Raw genomic sequence first — 23,770 nt, 5'->3', positions numbered from 1 at the left:
TATTTATATAATAAATATATAAATATATAATATATATAATATAAATATAATATATAATATATTATATATAATATATATATAATATATATTATATGTATATATTTTTTTTGTACAGACGAGGTTTCACCATGTTGCCCAGGCTGGTCTCAAACTCCTGAGCTCAAGCAATCCACCTGCCTCGGCCTCCCAAAGTGTTAGGATTACAGGTGTAAGCCACCAAGCCCAGACAAAGGCTAAGTTATATTTTTAATGAAAAAAAGGAATTTGGGCTGATGACTGGTATCTGGACACAACAGGTCTCAAATCATGGTTCAGGTTGGGGTTCACACTCTAACCTATGGGATTAATTTTAGTGTTTAAAAATAGGCAACTGGCCCCTGAAAAATAGCATTATCTTTTAAACACCTATGGGGGATATGTTAGAAATTCTCCTAAATAATAATGATTGGTTCATTTCAGTCAGTAGAGAAAATACAATCTAGTAATATTATCAGGGCATTTTTGTTAATACATTACTTGCTTTTCTATTGTAGACAACAGGACTGAGAGGTGACTTCAGGAGCAGAGGAATAAACTTTGGCCTCTAGTGCTACTAGCTTTAAAAAGAAAGCCCTACCAGCTATCTAGTACAGTGTGACTAAAATTAATCACTGCTTGACTCAGATCATGTATGTTTCTTCATCCAAGCCATTAAAAGTTAAGGGCTTTGGAAATATTGGCAGGCAAAGGCAAAGAAAAGAGACACATTGAGGGAATATGGTTCATGAAAGGCATCTTGGGAAACACATGAAATCTGACCAGCTATAATATGAATCTCTTTAAAAAAAGATTTTAATATCTCTCGTTGCTAAAGAAAGAAGTTAAAAATGGTCTAAAGAATGGATAAGGTATGCTCTGTGTGCCAACAAGTGATGTGCCTTTAAGTCAGCATGCCACAGGAAATGTCCACGTTCCCTAAAAAGTAGGATGATAAAAACTGAAGGTTCAAGCTGCTGCACCACTGGCCTTACCCTAAATGTAAAGACAGGAGTTCAGAATCTCTCTAATAAATGCAAGAGCTCTTCATTCTCATGACTGTCCAGAAATACACGGAGGAACATGATAAACAAAGGAACATGCAAAAAACACATTTTTACCACTGGCTCAGTCAATTCTGGCCTATGGTCCTTTGGAATGGTGAATAAGGTTTCCGTGGTATAGAAAAGGTATTGGCCCTCACTGTAGATCACACCTGTAAAATAAATGACTCACCGGTCTGACTACCCAATATAGCTTTGCTTTACCAGTCATTACCAGGGACAGCTTCTATGAGCAAATAATGACACTCTTATGGTCTCCCTTCAGAAGAAAAAGTCAGAAAAGGGGTATATAGAGCTTCAAGGATGAAATACAAAAAGGAGTGAATATTCACTCCTTTGCCATGATTTCCTGGCAGCTTTGAACTAAGTCACATCAGGCCAAGGCACAAGGAATAGCATATAGACTTACGGGCATCATGGAAATGGCTTCCTTGCCTCAGAAAGCTCAATATCACATGGTTTATGGCATTTTGAATAGAGAAGATTGAGGGCAACATTTTGATCTTTTTCTCATTAGGCTTACCTGAAGCATAGATGGTATTATCGCCACAAGGGCTGTTTTAAATATGCTTTCAGAGGGATATAGCTATGTCCAGCCATCCCTCCAACCACTGCCTGGTGGCCTGAACATCAGAAGTAAGGCTCTGTCCACTCTATATAGTTTGTTCAGGTCTTTTGATACTCCTTGAGTCTATACAGGGTACGGCCCCCAGTTCACAGAGTCAAATTGTTTCTCCAGGCGAAAAGGGACTAATGTCCAACTTGGATTCTAAAGAAGTGAGATCGTAGAGACCTGACCAGGGCTGTGAGGACCACTCTCATTTCTATCCATCTTGACAACATTCACTCACGAGGCATTTCTAAATTCCTGACACAACTATTGCACAAGGTTAATTGCTATAAAGGTCAATGAAATAAGTAAAGTCACTCTCTACTGTAAGAAAAAAAACAACAAACTCATTAATTTCTCAATTTAAAGGGAAATTTTTTCCTTGCTGCAGCAGCTGATGAAAACATCATTGACTAGCCTATGCGGAATGTTTCCAAAGGGTAGAAAAATAAAACTAAGAGAAAAGAGCCATAAACAGTAAGAAATAATGGGTGACCCCAAGTTCATTTATCCCAGGCAGGCCAACAGGGCCACATACTTAGAGAGACACACTCTTCCATGCTCATTTTCTCTTCAGAGTCTGACCTTCGGCCCTGACCACTCTGGCACCAACCACCTCCTGTGCCTCCCAGGTCAGTTTCACTACAGCCATGATAAAACAGACCAGCAGGAAAGTAAGAACACCAGCAGAAAGTAATCTTAGGCTTAGCTCCTAACACACCAGAATTTAGCCTTTAAGAGTTATTCCAGTTGGGCATGGTGGCTCACACCTGTAATTCCAGTGCTTTGGGAGGCTGAGGCAGGAGGACTGCTTGAGGCTAGGAGTTCAAGGCCAGCCTGGGCAACATAACAAGACCCTCTCAACTAAAAAATGCTTTTTAAAAAATGAGTTGGGCATGATGATGTGTGCCTGTAGTCCTAACTAGTTAGGAGGCTGAGGCAGGAGGATCACTTGATCCCAGGAATTGGAGGTTACTATGATGACACCACTGCATTCTAGCCTGGGCAAAAGAATGAGACCTTGTCTCTTAAAAAAAGAAAGATATTCCATGATAAATTAGCATATCACTTCTACTTTGTCCAATTGTGTACTTTGTCAAATCTAAATCTGACAATTTTCCCTACTCTATTCCTAAGATATTTTCGTATTTAAAAGTAAAAAACTTCTCTTAGAGACTGCATGCATTTCACCAGCTACACAGATCAGCCACTTCATAGATTTTGTGAGCTATCACTTGTAGTACCCAAACATACTTTGACTTCAAGTGATTAATTGCAGAACAAAGGCCTCTTCCGTTTGCAGAGCTTCTCCCCCAGGCCACAGGGGAGTTGAAGTTGGGGAGCCCTGGACTTGCCCTGGAATGCATGATCAGTTAAAGCCAATCACTCTGCACTTAGTAGACATAACACCCAGAGCCGACCCGGCGATTTAGGTGCAGAGTGAAAGGTAACAGCATCGCATTCATTTCCTCATTTAGGGAGAGTAGTCTGGGAGACAGTTTGAAAACTGAAATCAGCCCTGTGTCATAAATTTGCAAATTTAATTGAAATGCATTAGTCTCTGCGAGACATTTCCAATCCGGATAATGAAGACGTGCATGTGCTAGCAGACGCAAGCTCCCCGCTCTTTTGGTTTTGAAACCTCTACCACCTACCGAGTCTCACCAAAAACTAGCACTGACAGCATGTTTGCATGGGTGACTGGAACAAAAGGGTGAGGAAACAGGGAAGATTGTCTGGAGTAGGGAGTCTCTCTGGCGCCCCTCAAATCATTCTACCCAGGCAGCCCCCTGTTGCATCTCTGCCCAAGGCAGGAGCTGTCAGGAGTCCCACAGATAAGTAATTTAGAAACATTCTAGGCTGAATGAAGGAGACATACTTTAGGTTTCCATTGTTCTCTGCCAAGCTAGGGAAATAGAGTGTGGACAGATGCTCTCTAAGGTTTTGATTTGAGCTCCAAAGAGGTTTGAGGCTTGGCATAGCCATGAATCCAAAGGATCTCCACTTCCTTGTTTTTTTCTAAACAAATTGAAAGTAATACAGTCAAGAACAGAGCTGGCGATTGTTTTACTCCATTAACTAATCTTTCTTGTTCTGAACATGTCTATTCTCTTTAACAAAGCTATTAAGATTTTAGATTCTTGGGCAAAAGCAACCCATATGGGATACATTTAGGGACTTCTACCACCAAAACCCAAATAAACAAGATTTTTCATCTATCAGCAGCAGACAGCAAATCTTGCAATCAATTTCAACATGGCAAAAGGAAACACAGTGATTATTTATTTGTTCAACAAATACTAACTCAGCATCTACTATATATAGGGAAAAACAAGGTGCTACAGAGAAAACAAAGTGGTACAAGACATTGTAATTATCTTCTAGGGGCCTATGATTTATCTAAAAGAGAAAGTGCCTATAACCAAATGAATAAAAAACCACATCATTAAATGCCAAAATTGAAGATACAGTAAACCCCCAAAATTCTGGAGATAAGATAGCTCACACAGATTGGAGAAAGCTTCACGAAGGACACTGTATGTGATCAGTAAATTTTTCCAGAATAGTTTCATAGTTTGTATAATCACTTGAGACATAATATTTTTAAATCATACCTTTATGTAAATATTACAGTAGTTTTAAAGTAGAGTCACACAGTGCATAATGACATTTCGGTCAAAGACAGACCTCATATATGATGGTGGTCCCATAAGGTTATAATGGAGCTCAAAAACTCCTATTGCCTAGTGAAGTCATAGCCATCATAATGTTGTGGCACAACTACTTTATTATAAAAATCAATTTAGTGTAGCCTAAATATACAGCGTTTATAACGTCTACAGTAGGGTACAGTAATATTCTAGGCCTTCAGATTCACCCACCACTGACTCACTGACTCACCCAGAGCAATTTCCAATTCTGCAAGCTCCATTCACGGTTAAGTGCCCTACACAGGTGTACCATTTTCTATCTTTTATACTATATTTTTACTGTACCTTTTCTGTGTTTAGATATGTTTAGATGCACAAATACCACTGTGTTACAATTATATTAAGTACAGTAACCTGCCATACAGGTTTGTAGCCTAAGAACACTAGGTTATGCCATATAGCCTAGGTGTGAAGTAGGCTACGCCATCTAGGTTTGTGTAAGTTCACTCTGTAATGTTTGCACAATGATGAAATCACCTAACAATACACTTCTCACAATGTATCCCACTAGTTAAGTGACACGATTCTATGTGTTTAAATTAAGTGCTGCAAATTTACATTATAGGAATGTGCAAATACACAAGAGACTGGAGTAGACCAAGCACTCAAAGAAGGAAGCACAGAGAAGAGGGCAGTTAGTTAGGCTGATCCCAGGAATAACACTGCATGATTCCTCCAGAAGTGTGTTGAGTCACCCAGGTCCGCCTATTTATGTCTATGTAGCCAAATTCATCTGCTGTCAATGCCCAGCTCATTTTCTACTTAAAATCGCAGGAAGTCCGGGTTGGAAGAGAACTGGAAGATCACCTGAGCCCAGGAGTTCCTAAACTTGGCTGAACGTAAGAATCACTAGGAAGGTGTCAATCTCTGATCTCCAAAGCCTACCTGGTACATGTAAACAAGAGGATGGTGAAGCCAAGGCATTTATTAAGGAAACTAAACACAAAATGTGTTCTTGCTCTGCCATCTCTGTGGAGTTTCTAAAACCACAGATTTCTAGACTCTCCCCTTTGGTATTCTGATTCAGTGGATCTGTTTACATTTTTACAATGACCTCCAGGTGACCTGGGAGATCTGCCAGGTTTGGGAGCTGCTGATCTCTAACACTGCCCCACTGGCGTCTGAATCTCCTCTAAAACTATCTCCTTAGGGTGGTCCTGATTATGGCTAAGTGTCTTCTCAAAGCTCCCTGTAGCTTCCACATTTCCTTTGGATCATTTCTTCCTCCAAACTCTTACACCAGCCAGGATCTTCAATGCTCTTTCAATATCCAGCTGTGTGCTGGAGAATGCACATACAAGACACAGCAAAGAACAGGCTTGTGTACTAAAAGTGGAAAGATATACATAAACTGCTAAAATAACAAGTTGGAATGAATTAAATACTAAAGGATCGTAAGAAGAAAATGCTGTCAGAGCCCACAGGAAAAGCTAATTCTTTTATTAAGGGAGATTTCAGAAAATTTCTACAGAACCTGGTTTCTGGAGGCAGTCCTTGAAGGACGACTCTATTTTGAACAGCAGGAAATAATGGGGGGCAATGCAGTATGAAGAAATTATCCAATGAGAACACAAGGAAAGAAAGCGCAGGTGTGAGACAGTGAGTGGTCATAGTAGGTGCAGGGAGGGATGAGGCTATACGAAATGAGGCTGAAGAGTGAGTTTAGGGCAGGTTCTCAGAGGGCCATGCTATAATTTGGGAGAGAATATGAAGTTCTTGAAAGAGCTCAAGCTTCAGTGTAAAAAAAAAAAAAGACCTAGGTTCTTATCCTCATTCTGTTTATTAATGAAACTATGACATTGAAAATTCATTTACTCTCTCATGCTTAGCTGTGAAACAGCAATAAACCTTTTTTTTTTTTCAGGGCCGTTGTGAGAACTTAATACATTAATAAATTAAAGTACCAACCATGGCTAATTATCTTCCCTTTATTTCATGAGCAATGGAAAACCACAGAATATGTTTAAAGAGATAACTATGATCTAACTTCTGTTTTGGAAAGATAATTGGATGCAACATTCAGGGACACTTAAAGAGGAAATAGAAAACCTCTAGGCAGAGAGAAGAGTTAGAAGGATGTTTCAATAATCCAAGTGAGAGATGATAGAGTCCTGAATTAGAGCAGAGACACCTCAAATACAGGGTAAAGAACAATCACCATTAAAGGGGCAAAACTATAAAGAGTCAGAAATAGATCAAAAATAAATCTTGTAGCAGTAAAGACAATTCTCATTTCCAGCCTGCCTTTTGCTACTAGGAGGAGGATAGTGTTGCAACTGAAAGTTAGGGAGCCTAAGAGGAATAGGCCTTACTTGAGATAGAATAATTTCCAACTGAGACATATTGAATTGCAGATGAAGGTTGGGTATACTGTTGAGTGTGCAGTAGGAAATTTAGGTCTAAAACTTGGGAGGCCTTGGCAATGAGGTGATAGGTGAAGCTGTGAAAATAGTTGGGACTAGCTATACAGAGAGTACAGAGCAGAAAAGAGGAACACTGAGATTTACCTTGGGGAAGGCCCACACTTAAGGAATAGAAGCAACAGAGGAGCTAAGGAGGGAGATGAAGAAGGGGAGTAGTCACTTTCGCAGAGAGACCCAATATACTATCAGAGCAACGAGGCATTTCGAGATGGAGGAAACTACCATCAGTGTGAAAAACCAGCAGTGGCACACTTTGGGAGGCCAAGGCGGGCGGATCATGAGGTCAGGAGATTGAGACCATTCTGGCTAACACAGTGAAACCCTGTCTCTACTAAAAAAAAAAAAAAAAATTAGCTGGGTGTGGTGGCAGGTGCCTGTAGTCCCAGCTACTCGAGAGGCTGAGGCTGGAGAATGGCGTGAACCCAGAAGGTGGAGCTTGTAGTGAGCCGAGATTGCGCCACTGCACTCCATCCTGGGCAACAGAGCAGGACTCCCTCTCAAAAACAAAACAAAACAAAACAAAACAAAAAACACAAAACCAAAAAAACTAGCAGTGGCAGAGTTAGTTAGGAGGAGTCATCTGATTTCACAATTAGGAAATGTGACACAGTCTAGTAACCACCTCAATATGCAGTTCTCCTGCTTCCTTTAGTAAAGGAAACCATGAGTCTTTAGCAGGGACATGGCTCCCAGCTAAGCCTACATTTCCTGGTCTCCCTTGTGTATGGCCATGAGACTAAGTTCTGTCCGATGGGATACGGTGGAAGTGATGTGTGCACCTTCCAGCCCATGCTATTTAATATGAAAAGGAAAGGTTGTGCAGTCCCCTTCCCACTGGCAGGAACTCAGCAGCAATGGCAGCAGACCTTACGTGTGCCCCCTTACACGTTGGGAATAAGGACCTTACCTTAAGGATGGCAGCCACAAAAGAGAAGAAAACTGGGTTCCTGACATCCAAACTCCTTGCATTCAGATTGTTATACAGCAGGAAAATTAATTTTTCCTTTGTTTAAGCAACAGTTATTTTGGTCTCTGTTATGGCAGCCAAGACATTATCCTTACTGAGACAGGAAGGAGTGTGTGGTATGAAAAAGGAAATAAGGAAATGAACGTAAATCATTCTTTTAAAAGAAGTTAGAAGGGAAAAGAAGAGATGGAATGATGCTTTCAGAGGAAAGAGGGCCAAGAGGTGTGTGTAGTTCTTTAAACCAATGATCCTATAATTCTTACAGTTTTTTAGTTTATCCTCTCTCCTTATTCATGGCATTTTTTTTTTTAAAGAGAAAGCAGCTGGGCCCGGGGGACCACTACCATCAAGAGGCGGAGACCGGTAGTGGCCCCAATCAGCTGGGTGCGCTGATATTACATACAAGACAAGGGGGCAGGGTAAGGAGGGTGAATCTTGTGATTGATAAGGTGAAGCAAGTCACGTGATCATAGGACAAGGGGCCCTTGCCTTTTAGGTAGCCAAAGCAGAGAGAGAAGGCCGCATACGTCAGTGTTTTCTTCTATGCACTTTTTTTTTTTTTTTTGAGATGGAGTCTCGCTCTGTCGCCCAGGCTGGAGTTCAGTGGCGCGATCTCGGCTCACTGCAAGCTCCGCCTCCCGGGTTCACGCCATTCTCCTGCCTCAGCCTCCCGAGCAGCCGGGACCACAAGCGCCCGCCACCACGCATGACCAATTTTTTGTACTTTCAGTAGAGACGGGGCTCCACCATGCTAGCCAGGATGGTCTCTATCTCCTGACCTCTGGATCCGCCCGCCTCGGCCCCCCAAAGTGCTGGGATTACAGGCATGAGCCACCGTGCCTGGCTCTTCTATGCACTTCTAAGAAAGATCAAAGACCTTAAGACTTATTCATGGCATATTTTTAATTTTGCAGATGTAGTTTTAAATTTATTGCTTGGGGAATAAGCAGGTTTTATTATTTGTGATTTCTTTTCTTTTTTTTTTTTTTTTTAAAGACGGTCTCACTCTGTTGCCCAGGTTGGAGTGCAGTGGCGCAATCTTGCTTTGCTGCAACCTTCGCCTCCCAGGCTCAAGTAATTCTCCTGCCTCAGCCTCCCGAGTAGCTGGGATTACAGGTGTGCACCACCACACCCAGCCAATTTTTGCATTTTTTAGTAGAGATGAGGTTTCACCATGTTAGCCAGGCTGATCTTGAACTCCTGACCTCAGGTCATCCACCGGCCTCCACCTCCCAAAGTGCTGGGATTACAGGCATGAGCCACTGCGCCCAGCTGTTCTTTGTGATTATGATAATTCTGTTTATCAGTTAGGTCTTGGGGCATTTACTGTTTGTGTATTTGCACAGAACCATTTTCAAATGTGATTTAGGAAAATTCAAAGTTTTGACAATTAATTAGAGGGTGATTGTATTATTAAGGGATTTTTAAAAATAAGCAGCTCTTTAGTGGTTAAATGAATACAAGCCATTTAACTACATAACACAGGGCAAGGAAAAGGAAGTTAACATGTTACAAGTTACTGAAATTATCATGTACGTATGTCAGTAGGAAAGCAGAATTCAATAAATAAAAATGTATTTATGGAGCTTTTTCTAGGAATAAGTTTATCATGTAAAGAAAAGAATTCCCATAGTGTCTACACTGCAGTCAGTGGCTTGTGAATTGAGTGACAGCGTCTCTAAGTCCCTAACTCTTGGTCCTAAAGTGAGCTAAGCAGTAGGGAGCTCTGGTAACAGCTTTCAGGATAGCCTCACAACAGCTTTGAACTATCTTCTGTCAAGGGTACAGCAGTTCCATAATCACCCATAACAACAGCAAGTAATATACTTAAAACAAAAACCCTATTGGTAGGTGGCTGGGTAATAAAAAAACAGCCCCCCCACCCCCAAAAGAAAAAACAACTATCCATTCCCCTATGGTGTAAATTATAGCTATGAGTATAGTGAAATTTCTTACTTTCATTTCACATAAAATTCACCAAACTTCTAATCCACTCATTACTTACCCATTATGGGGTTTTTAAATGGCACTTTTAAAGTTTGCTTTGGCTCAGGGTGAATTATATGCCCAGACTTTATTCCTGGAGTCATGACTCCCCTAGGCCTCCTGTACCTTTTGCAAATTCACAGCTCATTTTGTGGGAGGCAGTGGTTCATGTGCATGCGTGGGCATATGTGGGGGCAGTCTTAGGATATCCTAAATGGTGGAATGTTTTGTAAGTAAGGGTCCCATCACCCAGAATAATTCCACAGCCAAAAAAAAAAAAAAAAAAAAAAAAAGAGTAAAGAATAGCCAATAAAGGTATCAGCAAAAATTAGGTTACCTCCTTGCAGTTATGCATATGCTTGGATAATCTATTGATTTAACAGGTGGAAGAAACATGTGTACTAAAAATTCATTGAATGTTTGGATATCAGGAGGTACAAATACAAAAGTGCATGAAAAGGTAAAAGTGAGGCAAAGTTGCTTCCGAGGATAAAATAAACCTTGGATTATGATACATCATAAATGCAATGTTGGATACAGATGAGCAGAGAAAAAAACGTTTTGTGTACATGCTCCATAAAAAAAGTGATCTTCAAGAACAACATTAGGATCAGGCGTGGTGGCTCATGCCTGTAATCCCAGCACTTTGGGAGGCCAAGGCAGGAGGACTGTTTGAGCCCAGGAGTTTGAGACCAGCCTGGGCAACACAGTGAGACACCGTCTCTACAAAAATAAAAAAATAAAATTAGCTAGGTATGGTGATGCACACCTGTAGTCCCAGCTACTCAGTAGGCTAAGGCAGGAGGATCGCTTGAGCCCAGGAGGTCAATGCTGCAGTGAGCTACGATTGTGTCATGGCATTCTAGCCTGAATGACTCAAAAGAAAACAAAACAAAGGCCGACATTAGTATTTTATGAGAAGAACTGGGGGTTCAGGTGAGGCAAGGTAGCTATAGACATTTACCAATTCCAAGAGGGCAATTAAAATTCTTTCTGGCACCTAATCTCTCTCCCAACTCACCTGCAAGTCCTTGCTTGAAATATCTTCCAATATAGTACCTATAGCTCAAGAGCAAAGGTGAGGGGCACTATGGCAGAAGTGAAACACACAGTTCCTCAGAAAATTAGAACAGTGGTTTCTAGATTCATAGAGATTTTGAGCTAGAAGAGCTCACAGTCACCATTTAATTCCTGCTTCATCCTAATACATACATTTTACAGATGTGACAGTTGGGTTCCCAATGAATAAGTGACTGGCCCAAGATCACGCAGCCAATTAATGGGAGTGAGGGGGTGGTGGGGTGAAGGGTAAAAATGCCTGTTTTCAGCTGTCTCCAGGTCTTTTTTTACACTGCTCAGCACTGCACATATTCAGAAGGGATAAGAGAAGGGACTGTGATGCTTCACTGAAAGATGAGTCCTGATACCAGGGGCAGCACGATGACCGAGTGGGTCACAGACTGCACGTCTAGAAAGTGGCGCTTTCGGATTTGTGCCTGGGCTCAGAAGTTTGCTCTTTTGCTTAAGATTGGCTTGAATGCCAAGGAAAATTTAAAGCCATTAATATACCATGACACAGTAGATTGCTCTTCCAAAGATACAGTTAATCTCCAGGTAAACCATATTCCCCAGTGAAATATTGTTTCTTCTACTGAACCACAGAGTTGTGCCCTGACACTAGTTTAATAAGATTATTGTTCACTCACAAGGCACAAGAACTTAGGATATTTTTATGTGGTCATTTGTATGTTTAGAGATTATTCTGGATTTTATGAGGGGAAGTTGTTATCTTGTTATGAAGATACATTCATGTCAATTTTGCATCAAACTAATGTGTACTCATGAAAACTATCCTAAGTAGGAAAAGTAAATATTCTCCACCACCTAAAATTAACCTCCAGTGGCCTAAGTAGTTTTCAACACTTCCATTTCATTTGGAAGTAGAATTTAAACAAAACACTATTTTCCATGAAACCTGTCCCTTTGAAAATGCTACTACTGATTCTTAATTTTTCCAATGATTTTGAGCACTTAGTTGGCTTTCAAATATATTTAAAAATTAAGTGAGTTGAATTTTTCTGATGAGATCCTAAACTAGTTTTTTTCTTTATAATTACACACTGTCAGGTTTTTATTTTGGTTACGAATTTTATTTTTTAGGATGCCCTTCTTAATGATGTTATGTTGCATCCTGATGTTTAGTGTTGTTGGGATATATTGGGTTTCTGGGGAAAGTATAATTGAAACTATAATATCAAATACCATTAAATAGATGTAAACAAAGCAATTATAGTGTTTCTCATTTAATAGAAAAATTCCAGTTAATTTGCTTATTTTACCGTAATGAATGTGTGATTCTAACAGGCAAGAAGCTAAAATCTTTAGCAGATAGAGAACACTTTAACAAAGTTCTCACTCCAGGATTTTAAGAAAACCCTGGATATTAAGCAGTTTGTTTAAATGGTTGAACAGTAATACACATAATATGCTAATATTTCTTAATACACAGATTTTCCTAACCATGCTGCTGCCTCCAGAAATATTTTATTAGCCATCATCGACTTTCAGAGGTGTTGTTTTAGGGTAGAAACCTTGGTGATCCATCCTCACAGAGCATGGCTGGAATGAAGGGTCCCCTGAAACTGTGAAATGAGAAGAACCGAAAAGGGTCTTGTGAGGTCACGACCCTGTAAAGGGGTTGGTTTACAGAGTGTGAAGCGGGCAATTCAACAGCTGCACCCAGGAAGCAATGCGACAAATGCCCGTGGCTGGGAATCAGAGATACTGTCATTTTGAAGGACTTCTGGATACCACCTCTATGACAGACTCACAATTTCTTTGATCTAACTTCTATGATAGAGAACACTCTTTAATTTGGAATACAGTTATTTCAACAGAAGATAACATATAAAGCAATTAATTGCCTTCTCTGTTGGTCTTTTGTTTGTTTTAGACCATTTTTAGGGCCCCAAGGACAAATATACTAAGGACTGTGCTCAAAATCTGAGGTGCAAATTCTGAAGCAAAAGCTGTACATTCCAGGCCCACTGCTGGATGTCCCAGCCTCAAGGTGTGTGGACCTGGAGGGCAGACTGGCCAGCTCCTATGCTACTTTAAGAACAGCATTTTCGTATGAGAAATGATTCCAGAGAAACTAATTTTAGCTTACTTTAAAGGGCTAAATAAGTGATTGCAGGGTAAGAGCTGTGGGTTGGGTGCCAAGATTTTTAGGATTTTTTTCATGTTATTATCAATGACCTATTTTCTCAACAATGGTACTTTTCTCTGCTTCAGTTTTATCTATATAATGGATATACTCAGTTTAATTCCCATGTTCCCAAAGAAGTAATGATGGGAAGATGTGTAGATAAACGTTTTTAAAGCTCTTTAACTTCCTTGGAAAGAAAGAAGGCCTTTCTCTTTTTCTAGCTCCCTGAGAAAATACTTAGAGACTAATACCAGGTCAAAAATCTCACAATTTTGATCCTCTTACTAGTGTTTTAAGGTGAAATATATTAGGGTAGGTTGTGATGTGTCTATAAATATATTATGTATATATCTTTTGATTACAAAGTGAAGAATAAAAATGCTGAATTATGGAATGTCAGGCCTCAAAGGTTAGGAAAATGTAGATGCTATAATGAAATATATCATTTTCCTTATGCTGAGGAATTTTTTGTCTCCTTCCACTCTGTTTTGAATGCCATTCTCATACATCTGTTCCACAGGAATAGTAGTAAGACCTGTTTAAAGTTTAAATCCATGACACCCCTTCCAGAACAATGGCAACCCAATCACAAAAATGATCAGGCAGAAATGCTTTTTTTCGGATAAATAGGGGCAAATTCAATGTCTCTAAGGAAAACGAACACACACACACACACACACACACACACACACACACACACCCCAGTCTATATTCCGAGTAGAGGTTTTTCTTCTACCCCCAGCTAATAAAATCGGGCGCTGCAATGAGGCTGAGCGGCACACAGTTTGATGTCTGCAGCAGGATACAGGGAGTCAGAAGTGGCGCTGTAAATCCAATGCGGGGCTTCCACGCTGTGTGAAGTGTGGCCTGAGTCACAGAGATTTTCCTTTGATGCAAGTTCAGTATATTAATGGGAAAAGCATTCACTTTTATTTGTCTATACTGTCTGCGACAGCAAGGCTGTCTCATTTAGCCTGGGCCAACATGAAAATACACAGAGAAGCAATCTGTTGCAAATTAGCACAACCCTCCTTTCATTTACTAGCTAGTAATTGGAAGGGGTTAAGAAAGTGTAACTTATCAGATCATGTGAGCGTATCTGCCTGTGTGGACAGCAAGCTTTCCCTGAATTTCCCTACAATCCCTGAGGCAAAAGTCCTTCCTCAATGACCACTTGATCCGAAAGAAAACATCGACACGTGTGAAATAGACACACTTTGATAGGTTTAAGAGTGCAGTTTCCTAGGCTCCTGAAGGAGGCATTAAAATCTTTATTTGAACCTTACCTTTCTTTAGATATGTTTTTACTCTCCCGTTTCCAAATTGTCTTGAAGTCACTGCAGAACTCGTACCACACCATAAACACGTAGCTGGGTGTGATCTCCTTCTCACCAGACTTTGGCTTCATCCCAAAATATCCTACTGTTGTTTCAAAACTGCAACAGGTAGGGGGGAAAATGGAATGAGGTAGAGGGTGAGAAATTGTCAACACTAAAATCCATTAGAGGTGGGATGCTGGGGGCAGTTTCCCGTGTGTTTATTCTGCAGAAGCTGGGGGCTCATAGTTACTGAAGTTTATTGTAAGCCTCAGAAAATCTATTTCCTCAAACTGATTTGCCAAAAAATGGAATTTGATTGGGATGCTCCTGGGCACATCTTATCTGTATGAAATCAGCATGTATAATTTCTGGGGTTGTGTAGGTAAAATGTCTCGAGTTTGTTCTTCATCTCAGATCCCTGTCTCTTCCCTGCTCTTCATTTTATGTTTAGTGATTACATGTAAGGCGGATGACACACTGACTGCAGCATTAGCAGCGGTCAGTTCGATAGCTCATTGGGAATAACTAATCTGTCAAATGTTTCACAGAAAAGCAAGAAAATCCATTCTATCCTTATTCTGGCATATACTGGCTTTGTAATCTTGGGTCAATCACTCAGAATCTTTGACTCTGAATTTTCTCAAGGGTAAAATAAGAGATGTAGGTGATATGATCTTTAGGAGGGCTACCTTTTAAAGCTTAATATGATACAAGAATACAAACCACCGATGTACAAAAACAGATACAGTTGTAGGCATGGCAAGTTTTGGATGAAAAACCATTTCTGATCTTGGAAAAATGATCTCCAATCTGGTCAGTAAAGAATCCCAATTTTCCAGAGTGGATTCCCAGATATCAGTAAGACCTATCCCAGCAAGGCTCACTGCACACCAGACTACCTGGGCCTCCCAAGCAGCCCTTCTTGGAGGCACTAGCTTTGCAGCAATTTACAGCTTTGAACTCAATCTTTCCCCCTCACCCCCACCTACCCCAAGCCTCACAAGCTCATTTGCCATGAGCAAGAACACTTAAATAAATGACCCCCTTTTCTAGGGTGTTGGAAACTAATCAAAGCAGGAATGGCTGGCCAGGTTTATTACTCAATGCTCTATCATCTGTTCAGACACAGCGTTTTTTTTTTTTTCTTTTGTGTGGCCATCCTGAATACTGATTTTCTAATAGAACTCTATTCAATGGCGATTGTAAAACCCCTGAAGCTCCATTACTGTTATGGAGCATACTTTCATCTCGTTCTCAGTTATTGGGCAATATGTATCTCATAAGATTTTATCACATTTCACAGATGAACTGTTAATTGATTCCATGGCTACGATTAGGCGAGATCCAAGCTAGAGCTGCAGCTCTGAGTCCCATAAATTCTTTGTGCTTCTGTAAAGAATAAATCTGTTTTTAATGCAAATTAAAACTACTGGTCAGGGAATTTTGGCTCCCAGTTATTAAAAGACTGGAAGTGCATAAGTGGAGAAAGGCAATAACTGCAGTAATCTCTTATGGGACTCTATTATAATTCCAAACATACATAACGGCAAGAAAAACCAGGAAGGGAAGAACGTGGCAATGTCCACTCTTGCCCCAGACATAACCCTTATTTCCATGGCAGTCCAAACACTGGTAAAACCAAATGTACACTCTATAGCATGTAACTTTATTTCACTTAAATGAAAATTATTTTGACTATAGCATGGGAATACATAAGTAGAGGGTTATATAACCTATAGGAACAGGCATTCATTTCCTATAAAGTCACAGGACTTTGGAATGGGAAGGAATTTACAGGATGACTTGCCCAAATTATCATTTTATAGATGACAAAACAGCCAGGCGCGGTGGCTCACGCCTGTAATCCCAGCACTTTGGGAGGCTGAGGGGGGCGGATCATGAGGTCAGGAGATCGAGACCATCCTGGCTAACACGGTGAAACCCCGTCTCTACTAAAAGTACAAAAAATTAGCCGGGCGAGGTGGCAGGTGCCTATAGTCCCAGCTACTGTGGAGGCTGAGGCAGGAGAATGGCGTGAACCCCAGGGGGTGGAGCCTGCAGTGAGCCAAGATCGCGCCACTGCACTCCAGCCTGTGCGACAGCGAGACTCCGTCTCAAAAAAAAAAAAAAAAAGACTTTCTAGATGACAAAACAGAGACCTGGAAAGACTGCGTGGCGTTAGTCACTGGTAGGGTTGGGCCTGGAATTCAGGTCCCCTGATTTTCTGTGAAATGCTCTGTCTGCTTTACCTTTCTGTTGCTCATGCTCAATAACACAGGCATTTAAGAGACAAAATAGTCGTTCTCCCCCACCCTTCTCTACTTTAGACACAGGTGTCCTCTGTATCACACATAACATGCACTACCCCAGGGAGGGCATGTGATTATTTTTTCTTTCTTATGCTTACCTTCTATACAGATACATATTTATTTGAGCATTCATGGGGAAGGGAAAGTCTTTCATTTCTAGTATTTAGAGGAACAACTTATCTTCTGATTTTCCAGCAAAATACAGTGAAGTCCAGTTATTGTGCTTCATGGAACACCTGACACCTCTGGCATTACCTGGAGTCTAGACTGTGAGATCAACATATTGCAAATCCTGGTGCAGTTTCAGAGAATGACAAGAGTGATTTGGTGGTTGTTGCACAGTCTAAGAAAAACACGTCATCCTCCTGTGGGCCTCGATTTTCCCAACTCTAAACTGAAGCTAACCATTGCCCTCCTTGCCTCTCTCCCTGGGGATTTGTGAAGTACTGCTTGCTTACTCTCCCTTAAAGGGGCGGAAACACTAAAAAAAATACTAAATTTCAGCCTTTTTTTCCCTATGTGTTTTGGAAACTAAGAAAGCAAGTGAATCTCTTCAGAAGAACCAAAGTAAACAGAGTCCCAGAGAATAGCCTGGCTTTGGCGCTCAGCAGCTTTGACAAAGATAAAGTCACTTCAAGAATGTGCCTTATTTGGCCGGGCACGGTGGCTCACGCCTGTAATCCTAGCACTTTGGGAGGCCGAGGTGGTCGGATCACGAGGTCAGGAGATTGAGACCATCCTGGCTAACATGTTGAAACCCTGTCTCTACTAAAAAAAAAAAAAAAAATACAAAAAATTAGCCAGGTGTGGTGGTGGCCACCTGCAGGCCCAGCCACTCGGGAGGCTGAGGCAGGAGAATGGCGTGAACCTGGGAGGCGGAGCTTGCAGTGAGCTGAGATCGCGCCACTGCAATCCAGTCTGGGCGACAGAGCGAGACTCCGTCTCAAAAAACAAAACAACAACAACAAAAAAATACCAGTGTGCCTTATTTGATTTGTTATTCCACTGTTTAAGAAAAAGCTAAAAGCTAGAATATGAACCTGCAATGGTTTGATAAGGCCTAGATTGTTGTCTTTCCTAGACAAAACTCCTTTCATTTTAAATTCAGTTTTGATTCACAGAGGCTGATCACTGAAAATCTTGTAATTTAGACAAGAAAATTGCTGATATTTAACAACCAGAATTTTCTCTAATATACAGGAAACAAAGGTCAATCATGCGATTTAAAATTTCTATCTGTTAGCAGATAGCTCTAAAATGGCTCTCAACTTTTAAAAGATTGATTTCTAATCCTATGTTTGGTTTTATATAACTTTTCTATTTCACTGCAAACTAGTCCCTGACCCCTTTTCTCTCTGCTATAATTCCCTGTCTGATTTGTATCTTTTTAATTCGGCCAAACATTTTTAAAGCACAGACAATGATTACATCAAAGAGCCTGTAGCGAAGTGAACTGTTTTACTTTTACAGTCCTGAGACCCAGAGCGGAACACATCCACTTATTGTCTTACATGCATGCCTTCAGAAACTGCTTAGGAAAAGAAAATATTCCTTAGCCTCAGAGTAAATTGTTTCTCTTGAGAATAAAACATAAGAATTCACTAATCTCACACAAATATTGCAACACTGACCACGACCTCCTTAAAGAGTATAACCAAACAACTGTGGTTTCTACATTAAAGATGGGATCTAACATATTTCATGTATGACATGAAAGCTAGACTACCTTCACCACAAAGCCACGGAAAACGCTGACAACCAGAATTTATGACTCCCCTCCGCAGAGCTAATGCACGGCAGCAGCTTCGGCCCCTCTATGGTGGGCCCCCTTTTCCTTCAGCAAGAATCCTGAAAAGGTATTAGAAATTTGACATCTGCCCCAGAAGCTGAATTTCTGTTTGGCCTGACACCAACGTGCCCTTGTTGATAATCTCTTCTCTATGTGCTGGATGTTTCTATAATGCAGACGTGCTAGTTTTATGCATTGGGAAGGGAAGCTTAATATAGGAATAAGGTCAACAGAGAGACACAAACTCCTAAAAACATAACCATGGAATTATCTCAGTTTTGAATGATTATTATGATAGGATGATAAGCACGATTTGAGAATATGTCTGCACTTAGCAAAGTGCAAGACTTGCCTTCACCTTGCTTTCACCAGCGTTTTAATCTTATTGGTAATTACAGTAGGAAGCAGGGCAAGATGTTGGCACCTGTGAAAGCAGGGCAGATGGCACTGTCTATGGGATTTCAGAAGTCTCAGAAATTGTGGCTAGACAGGAGGAAAATGGTTAATTTCTACAATCTGTTTATTTGCATCTAAATTCCTAACTGGGCAACTATTCCTCTCACACATTTGTAAAGCTCATTTGTCCTTATATGCTGTCTCCTACCCCTACCTGTCATCTAATTTACCAGTACTTTTAGAATTGGTACCAGCAAAATGTATCTCAAATTTCAGCCCTAAATATGAGAATACCTCTATCTATTGCCACTCACTCTTCTATGAGGGAGGGAGAGCCATGCTGACTAACCTGGTCAACAAAAATGAAAAAGCCCTAAGGGGTGAGAACTGCTGATGATTAGGTTCCACTGGGTGCAGTGAATGTTTCTCCTGTGGTGTCTATTGAGAGAGAGAGACAGCAAGGAAGATGCCTGAAGTGGGTGACATGAGGCTGAACAGATCTCCTCTGAGGTGTTACCCAACTTCTGGGGGGAATTGTCCATATACTGTATGGGCATATGGACAGCCCCTTCTCCCCACCTGAACATATGGACAGCCCCTTCTCCCTACCCACCCCTTGTTTATAATATCCTCCTCTAGAAGCTGAGGAAAGACATAATAAGTCTCTTAGGTGTCTGCAATAATTAGTTTGATCTAGCTGTAATGCTAGGAAGGATCAAACTGTCCCTGACTTCCATGAAGCGGTTCAGGAGCAGAGCAATGCAGGACAGGCAAACAGGCAGAATAGTGTCATGACACGCATGTGAGGCAGGTGAGTCACTTCTGGATGATCCTTGCTTCCTGAGGAAAAATATTCCTAAGTCCTGCTACAGTGCTTTCACTCCGGCTTCCAAGTGAAGCTAACTGCTTATGGATGCATAGTATTAACACATGGGGCCGAAAGTAGGGCTAGTCAAACCTTATGCTACAGGAAAGAAGCCAGTCACACAAGGACAAACATTGGATAACCCCAACTGCATGAGGTAGCTAAAGTAGTCAAAGTCACAGAGACAGAAAGTAGAATGGTGGTTTACTGGGGACAAGGGAGTGGGGAATGGGGAATTTGTGTTTAAAGGGTACAAAGTTTCACTTGGGGAAGTGAAAATGTTTTGGAGATAGAACTGCATAGCAAAATGAATGCACTTCATAATAATAATACAAAAGAATGGCTAGTCAAAGAAAGAATTGGGGCCAAATCAGAGCTGCTTACCTTTTCTGTGCATTCTCCAAGTGACTTTCTTCCATCTTATGCTCTTTTTTGGCTGTAAAAGAGAAATCACGATTAAAAATTTTTTCTTCTGTCATCTCCTTTGCATGATCTTACAGCTTCAATTACACCCATTCATTACCACAGGAGGTCTGAATTCAGGGGTGGGTGCCTCTAGCACATGTCCTGGCAATAGCACTCAATTTGCTTTATCTGCTACCACTGCTTTTTTTTTTTTTTAATTATACTAAGTTCTAGGGTACATGTGCACAACGTGCAGGTTTGTTACAGATGTATACATGTGCCATGTTGGTTTGCTGCACCCATCAACTCGTCATTTATATTATGTATTTCTAATACTATCCCTCCCCTAGTCCCCCACCCCCCAACAGGCCCCGGTTTGTGATGTTCCCCGCCCTGTGTCCATCTGTTCTCACTATTCAACTCCCACCTATGAGTGAGAACATGCAGTGTTTGGTTTTCCGTCCTTGTGATAGTTTGCTGAGAATGATGGTTTCTGGCTTCATCCCTGTCCCTGCAAAGGACATGAACTTATCCTTTTTTATGGCAGCATAGTATTCCATGGTGTATATGTGCCACATTTTCTTAATCCAATCTATCATTGATGGACATTTGGCTTGGTTCCAAGTCTTTGCTATTGTGAATAGTGCCACAATAAACATATGTGTGCATGTGTCTTTATAGTAGCATGATTTATAATCCTTTGGGTATATATCCAGTAATGGGATTGCTGGGTCAAATGGTGTTTCTAGTTCTAGATCCTTGAGGAATCGCCACACTGTCTTCCACAATGGTTGAACTAATTTACACTCCCAACAGTGTAAAAGTGTTCCTATTTCTCCACACCTTTTCCAGCATCTGTTGTTTCCTGACTTTAATGATCACCATTCTAACTGGCATGAGATGGTATCTCATTGTGGTTTTGATTTGCATTTCTCTGATGACCAGTGATGGTGAGCATTTTTTCATGTGTCTATTGGCTGCATAAATGTTTTCTTTTGAGAAGTGTCTGTTCATATCCTTTCCCCACTTTTCGATGGGGTTGTTTTTTTCTTGTAAATTTGTTTAAGTTCTTTGTGGATTCTGGATATTAGCCCTTTGTCAGATGGGTAGATTGCAAAATTTTTCTCCCATTCTGTAGGTTGCCTGTTCACTCTGACGATAGTTTCTTCTGGCTGTGCAGAAGCTCTTTAGTTTAATTAGATCTCATTTGTCTATTTTGGCTTTTGTTGCCATTGCTTTTGGTGTTTTAGTCAGGAAGTCTTGATAACAGACATAGCTAATAGTGGCCAAATAATGTATTGTTTCCTCTGGGACACTTTTGAGAGTGATATTAATAATTACACCTGGGCAAAGACATAAATTAGGGCAATCCTGGGTAGATCAGGACATGTGGTCACTCTTGCACATCTCATCATGTTCCCCCTTACTCTAAACATAATAAATCCAGTAGCATTTGCAGCAGTTCTGCTCAGAGTCATGGGAATCTTGCGCATACTGCCTCCACACCCACAGGCTCTTTTGGCAGTCTAGGGAAGCCTAAGGACTCTTGTCAGAATAATGTTTTCATAAGGTTACCAAGAAAATCAATGATACTGAGATACAATTCTGAATCCACAGGTCAAGAACCTATGTTCTTTCTATAGGATTATCAAGAGGTGTCATTTTGGGGTGGTTCTTTTATATATCCTTCTCTACAATCAAAAGATATATTATTATACATGAAAATATCACTCTCACACTTTAAAAACATCCAGAAAAATAGGAAAGTTGTAACATAAGCTACCTAAGCCTTCAGATTCCTTTAATTTAGGGCTACAATGATGTAAAACGAATGAAAAAAATGAATCTTGTATCTAGGATCTATGCTGTGATACTTCATGAAAGATAAGGGATTTTGAAACATCACCGTTCTATTAAACCTGGTCCTACCACTTACTATCTGTGTGACTCTGGGCAAGTTAGTTAAGACCAAATGCTTAGTTATTGCCTCATCTGTCCCATGAGAACAGCCATAGTGACCATTATCATACAGCTGCTGTAAAGATTTAGTGACATAATACATGCAAAGTGCTTAGCACATAATGTGTGCTCAATATAGGCCATGGCAGGTACATCACCATAATCTTCCTCATTGATTTTAAAATGTAAATTTTATCAAGTGGCTCCCCTGCTCAAAACCTTCCAATGGCTTGTCTTGCCATCAGACTTGACGTAGTATCTACAGTCTTCACAATGCTCTAGAAGGCCCTGCACTTAGCACTTAAGTCTGCTCCCTGGCTGTTTGGTGGCATCACCTCCTCTTTCCCACACCCCTTCCTTTCCAGCTTCGCTGGCAGCTGCCTCTGGCTTGAGGACACTGAGCGTGCACATTGGAGGATCTTTGCGCTCGCTGTTCCTCCTCTCTGGAACGCCCTGACCACGGTCTGCACGATGGGCGCCCTCACTGCATTGAGGTCTCAGCCGAAGTATCTCCTTCTCCAGCTTCCGTAAATAAAAGACCATCCCTTGCCACTCATCATCTTCCTACTACCCGCCTCCACACACACCCTCTACCCCTACCTTCCTTCCATAGCCTTTCCACAGCCTCTATCTACCTAACAGACTATTCCTTTCCTCATTTGTTTATCATGCAACAACTGAACGTAAGCTCCAGGAGGGCAGCAGCTTCATCTGGCTTGCTTTCTGCTGTAGCCTTAATTGGAGAAAAGTGGCTATATGTTAAAGCAATCATTTGGCTTAAAAATGCATATATTGGATAAAGCTTGCTTAAAAAGAGATATACTGGCTTTCCTGAAAAAACTTTACATTTAGAATATGAACATAAGCTAAAGAAGATTGAGAGGCTAATGTTGTATACCATTATTTCTAAATGTAGTAAATTTCAACTAGTAAAAATTATTTTGTTTTATATTAAAATGATTCAGCTTTCGTAAGTGCATCATTTTAGGCAGACGGAAGCCATGGCCAGGGCCATCTTTTGCTGTGTGATGTCCCCCCATACTCTTGGCAGGAATTTCTGTGAATTAGTCTGGTACTTAGCCAATCAGATACTGAGAAATGACCTGTGTCTCTCCTAGGTTATCAAGTTCCCCAAAATGTGAAAACAAACTAGTGATTTGTTCTTCTCCAGTGATTTTAAGTTACGTGCATAGCCAAACAGGAGGAAAAATTGCTCTGAGGCCTGAGTGATCTTCTTGGACCAGCTCTGCTCTCTCAGCAGATGGTTTCTAACTAGCTACTTCCAGGCTGTGTGTGCTAAGCAGAGTGTGGCTAAGCCATAACCATATATGAATTTAGTGACAAGAAATACACTATTCAAACTGAATTGAGCATCAGATAAGATTTTGCATTACCTCTGTGAATATGGTGATTTGTAAAAACAGAGTCCAATTGTAAAAAGAGGTATTATTAAGAGCCAATGCACACTGCAGAAACTCTGAGGGTTTAGGGAAAAGAGCCTTCAGGAAAATGAGAAGAAATTAGAGATCTAAATTTTTCCTAATTTTGCCCAGGTACAGATAAAAAAGGCGTCTACCCTGTGGTGTGACTTGGAAGCTCTAACAGCCTAAAATATCTCTCCTACTTGAATGTGTAAAATTTTAAACCAGGCCATTACACATTTTAAGTCTTCAAGATGCTCCAAGCAAAACACAAATACATTACCTGGAAGAATGATGTTTAAAGATTGGAGTCACAAACTCAA

At 40.7% G+C, this 23,770-nt stretch overlaps 1 protein-coding gene across 7 annotated transcripts in view; it reads right to left on the bottom strand.

Annotated features, from left to right (window-relative positions):
- Nucleotides 1-23,770, bottom strand: part of FMN1 (formin 1) — a 434,114-nt gene that overhangs the window by 17,120 nt on the left and 393,224 nt on the right. For 6 of the 7 annotated variants that reach the window (XM_058428057.1, XM_058428060.1, XM_058428056.1 and 3 more), the window contains 2 exons: nucleotides 20,047-20,098; nucleotides 14,271-14,420 (listed from right to left, as the gene is read on the bottom strand). In XM_058428057.1, the coding sequence (XP_058284040.1) occupies nucleotides 14,271-14,420; nucleotides 20,047-20,098 (202 nt within the window). Of the gene's footprint in view, nucleotides 1-12,305; nucleotides 12,419-14,270; nucleotides 14,421-20,046; nucleotides 20,099-23,770 lie in introns of those variants that run through there. The other variant, XM_058428059.1, reaches the window with a different exon arrangement.

The sequence above is a fragment of the Hylobates moloch genome, unplaced genomic scaffold (genome assembly GCF_009828535.3).
Source record: "Hylobates moloch isolate HMO894 unplaced genomic scaffold, HMol_V3 SCAFFOLD_14, whole genome shotgun sequence".
In the NCBI taxonomy this organism is placed as follows: Eukaryota; Metazoa; Chordata; class Mammalia; order Primates; family Hylobatidae; genus Hylobates; species Hylobates moloch.
This window is presented reverse-complemented; position numbering and strand designations above follow the sequence as displayed.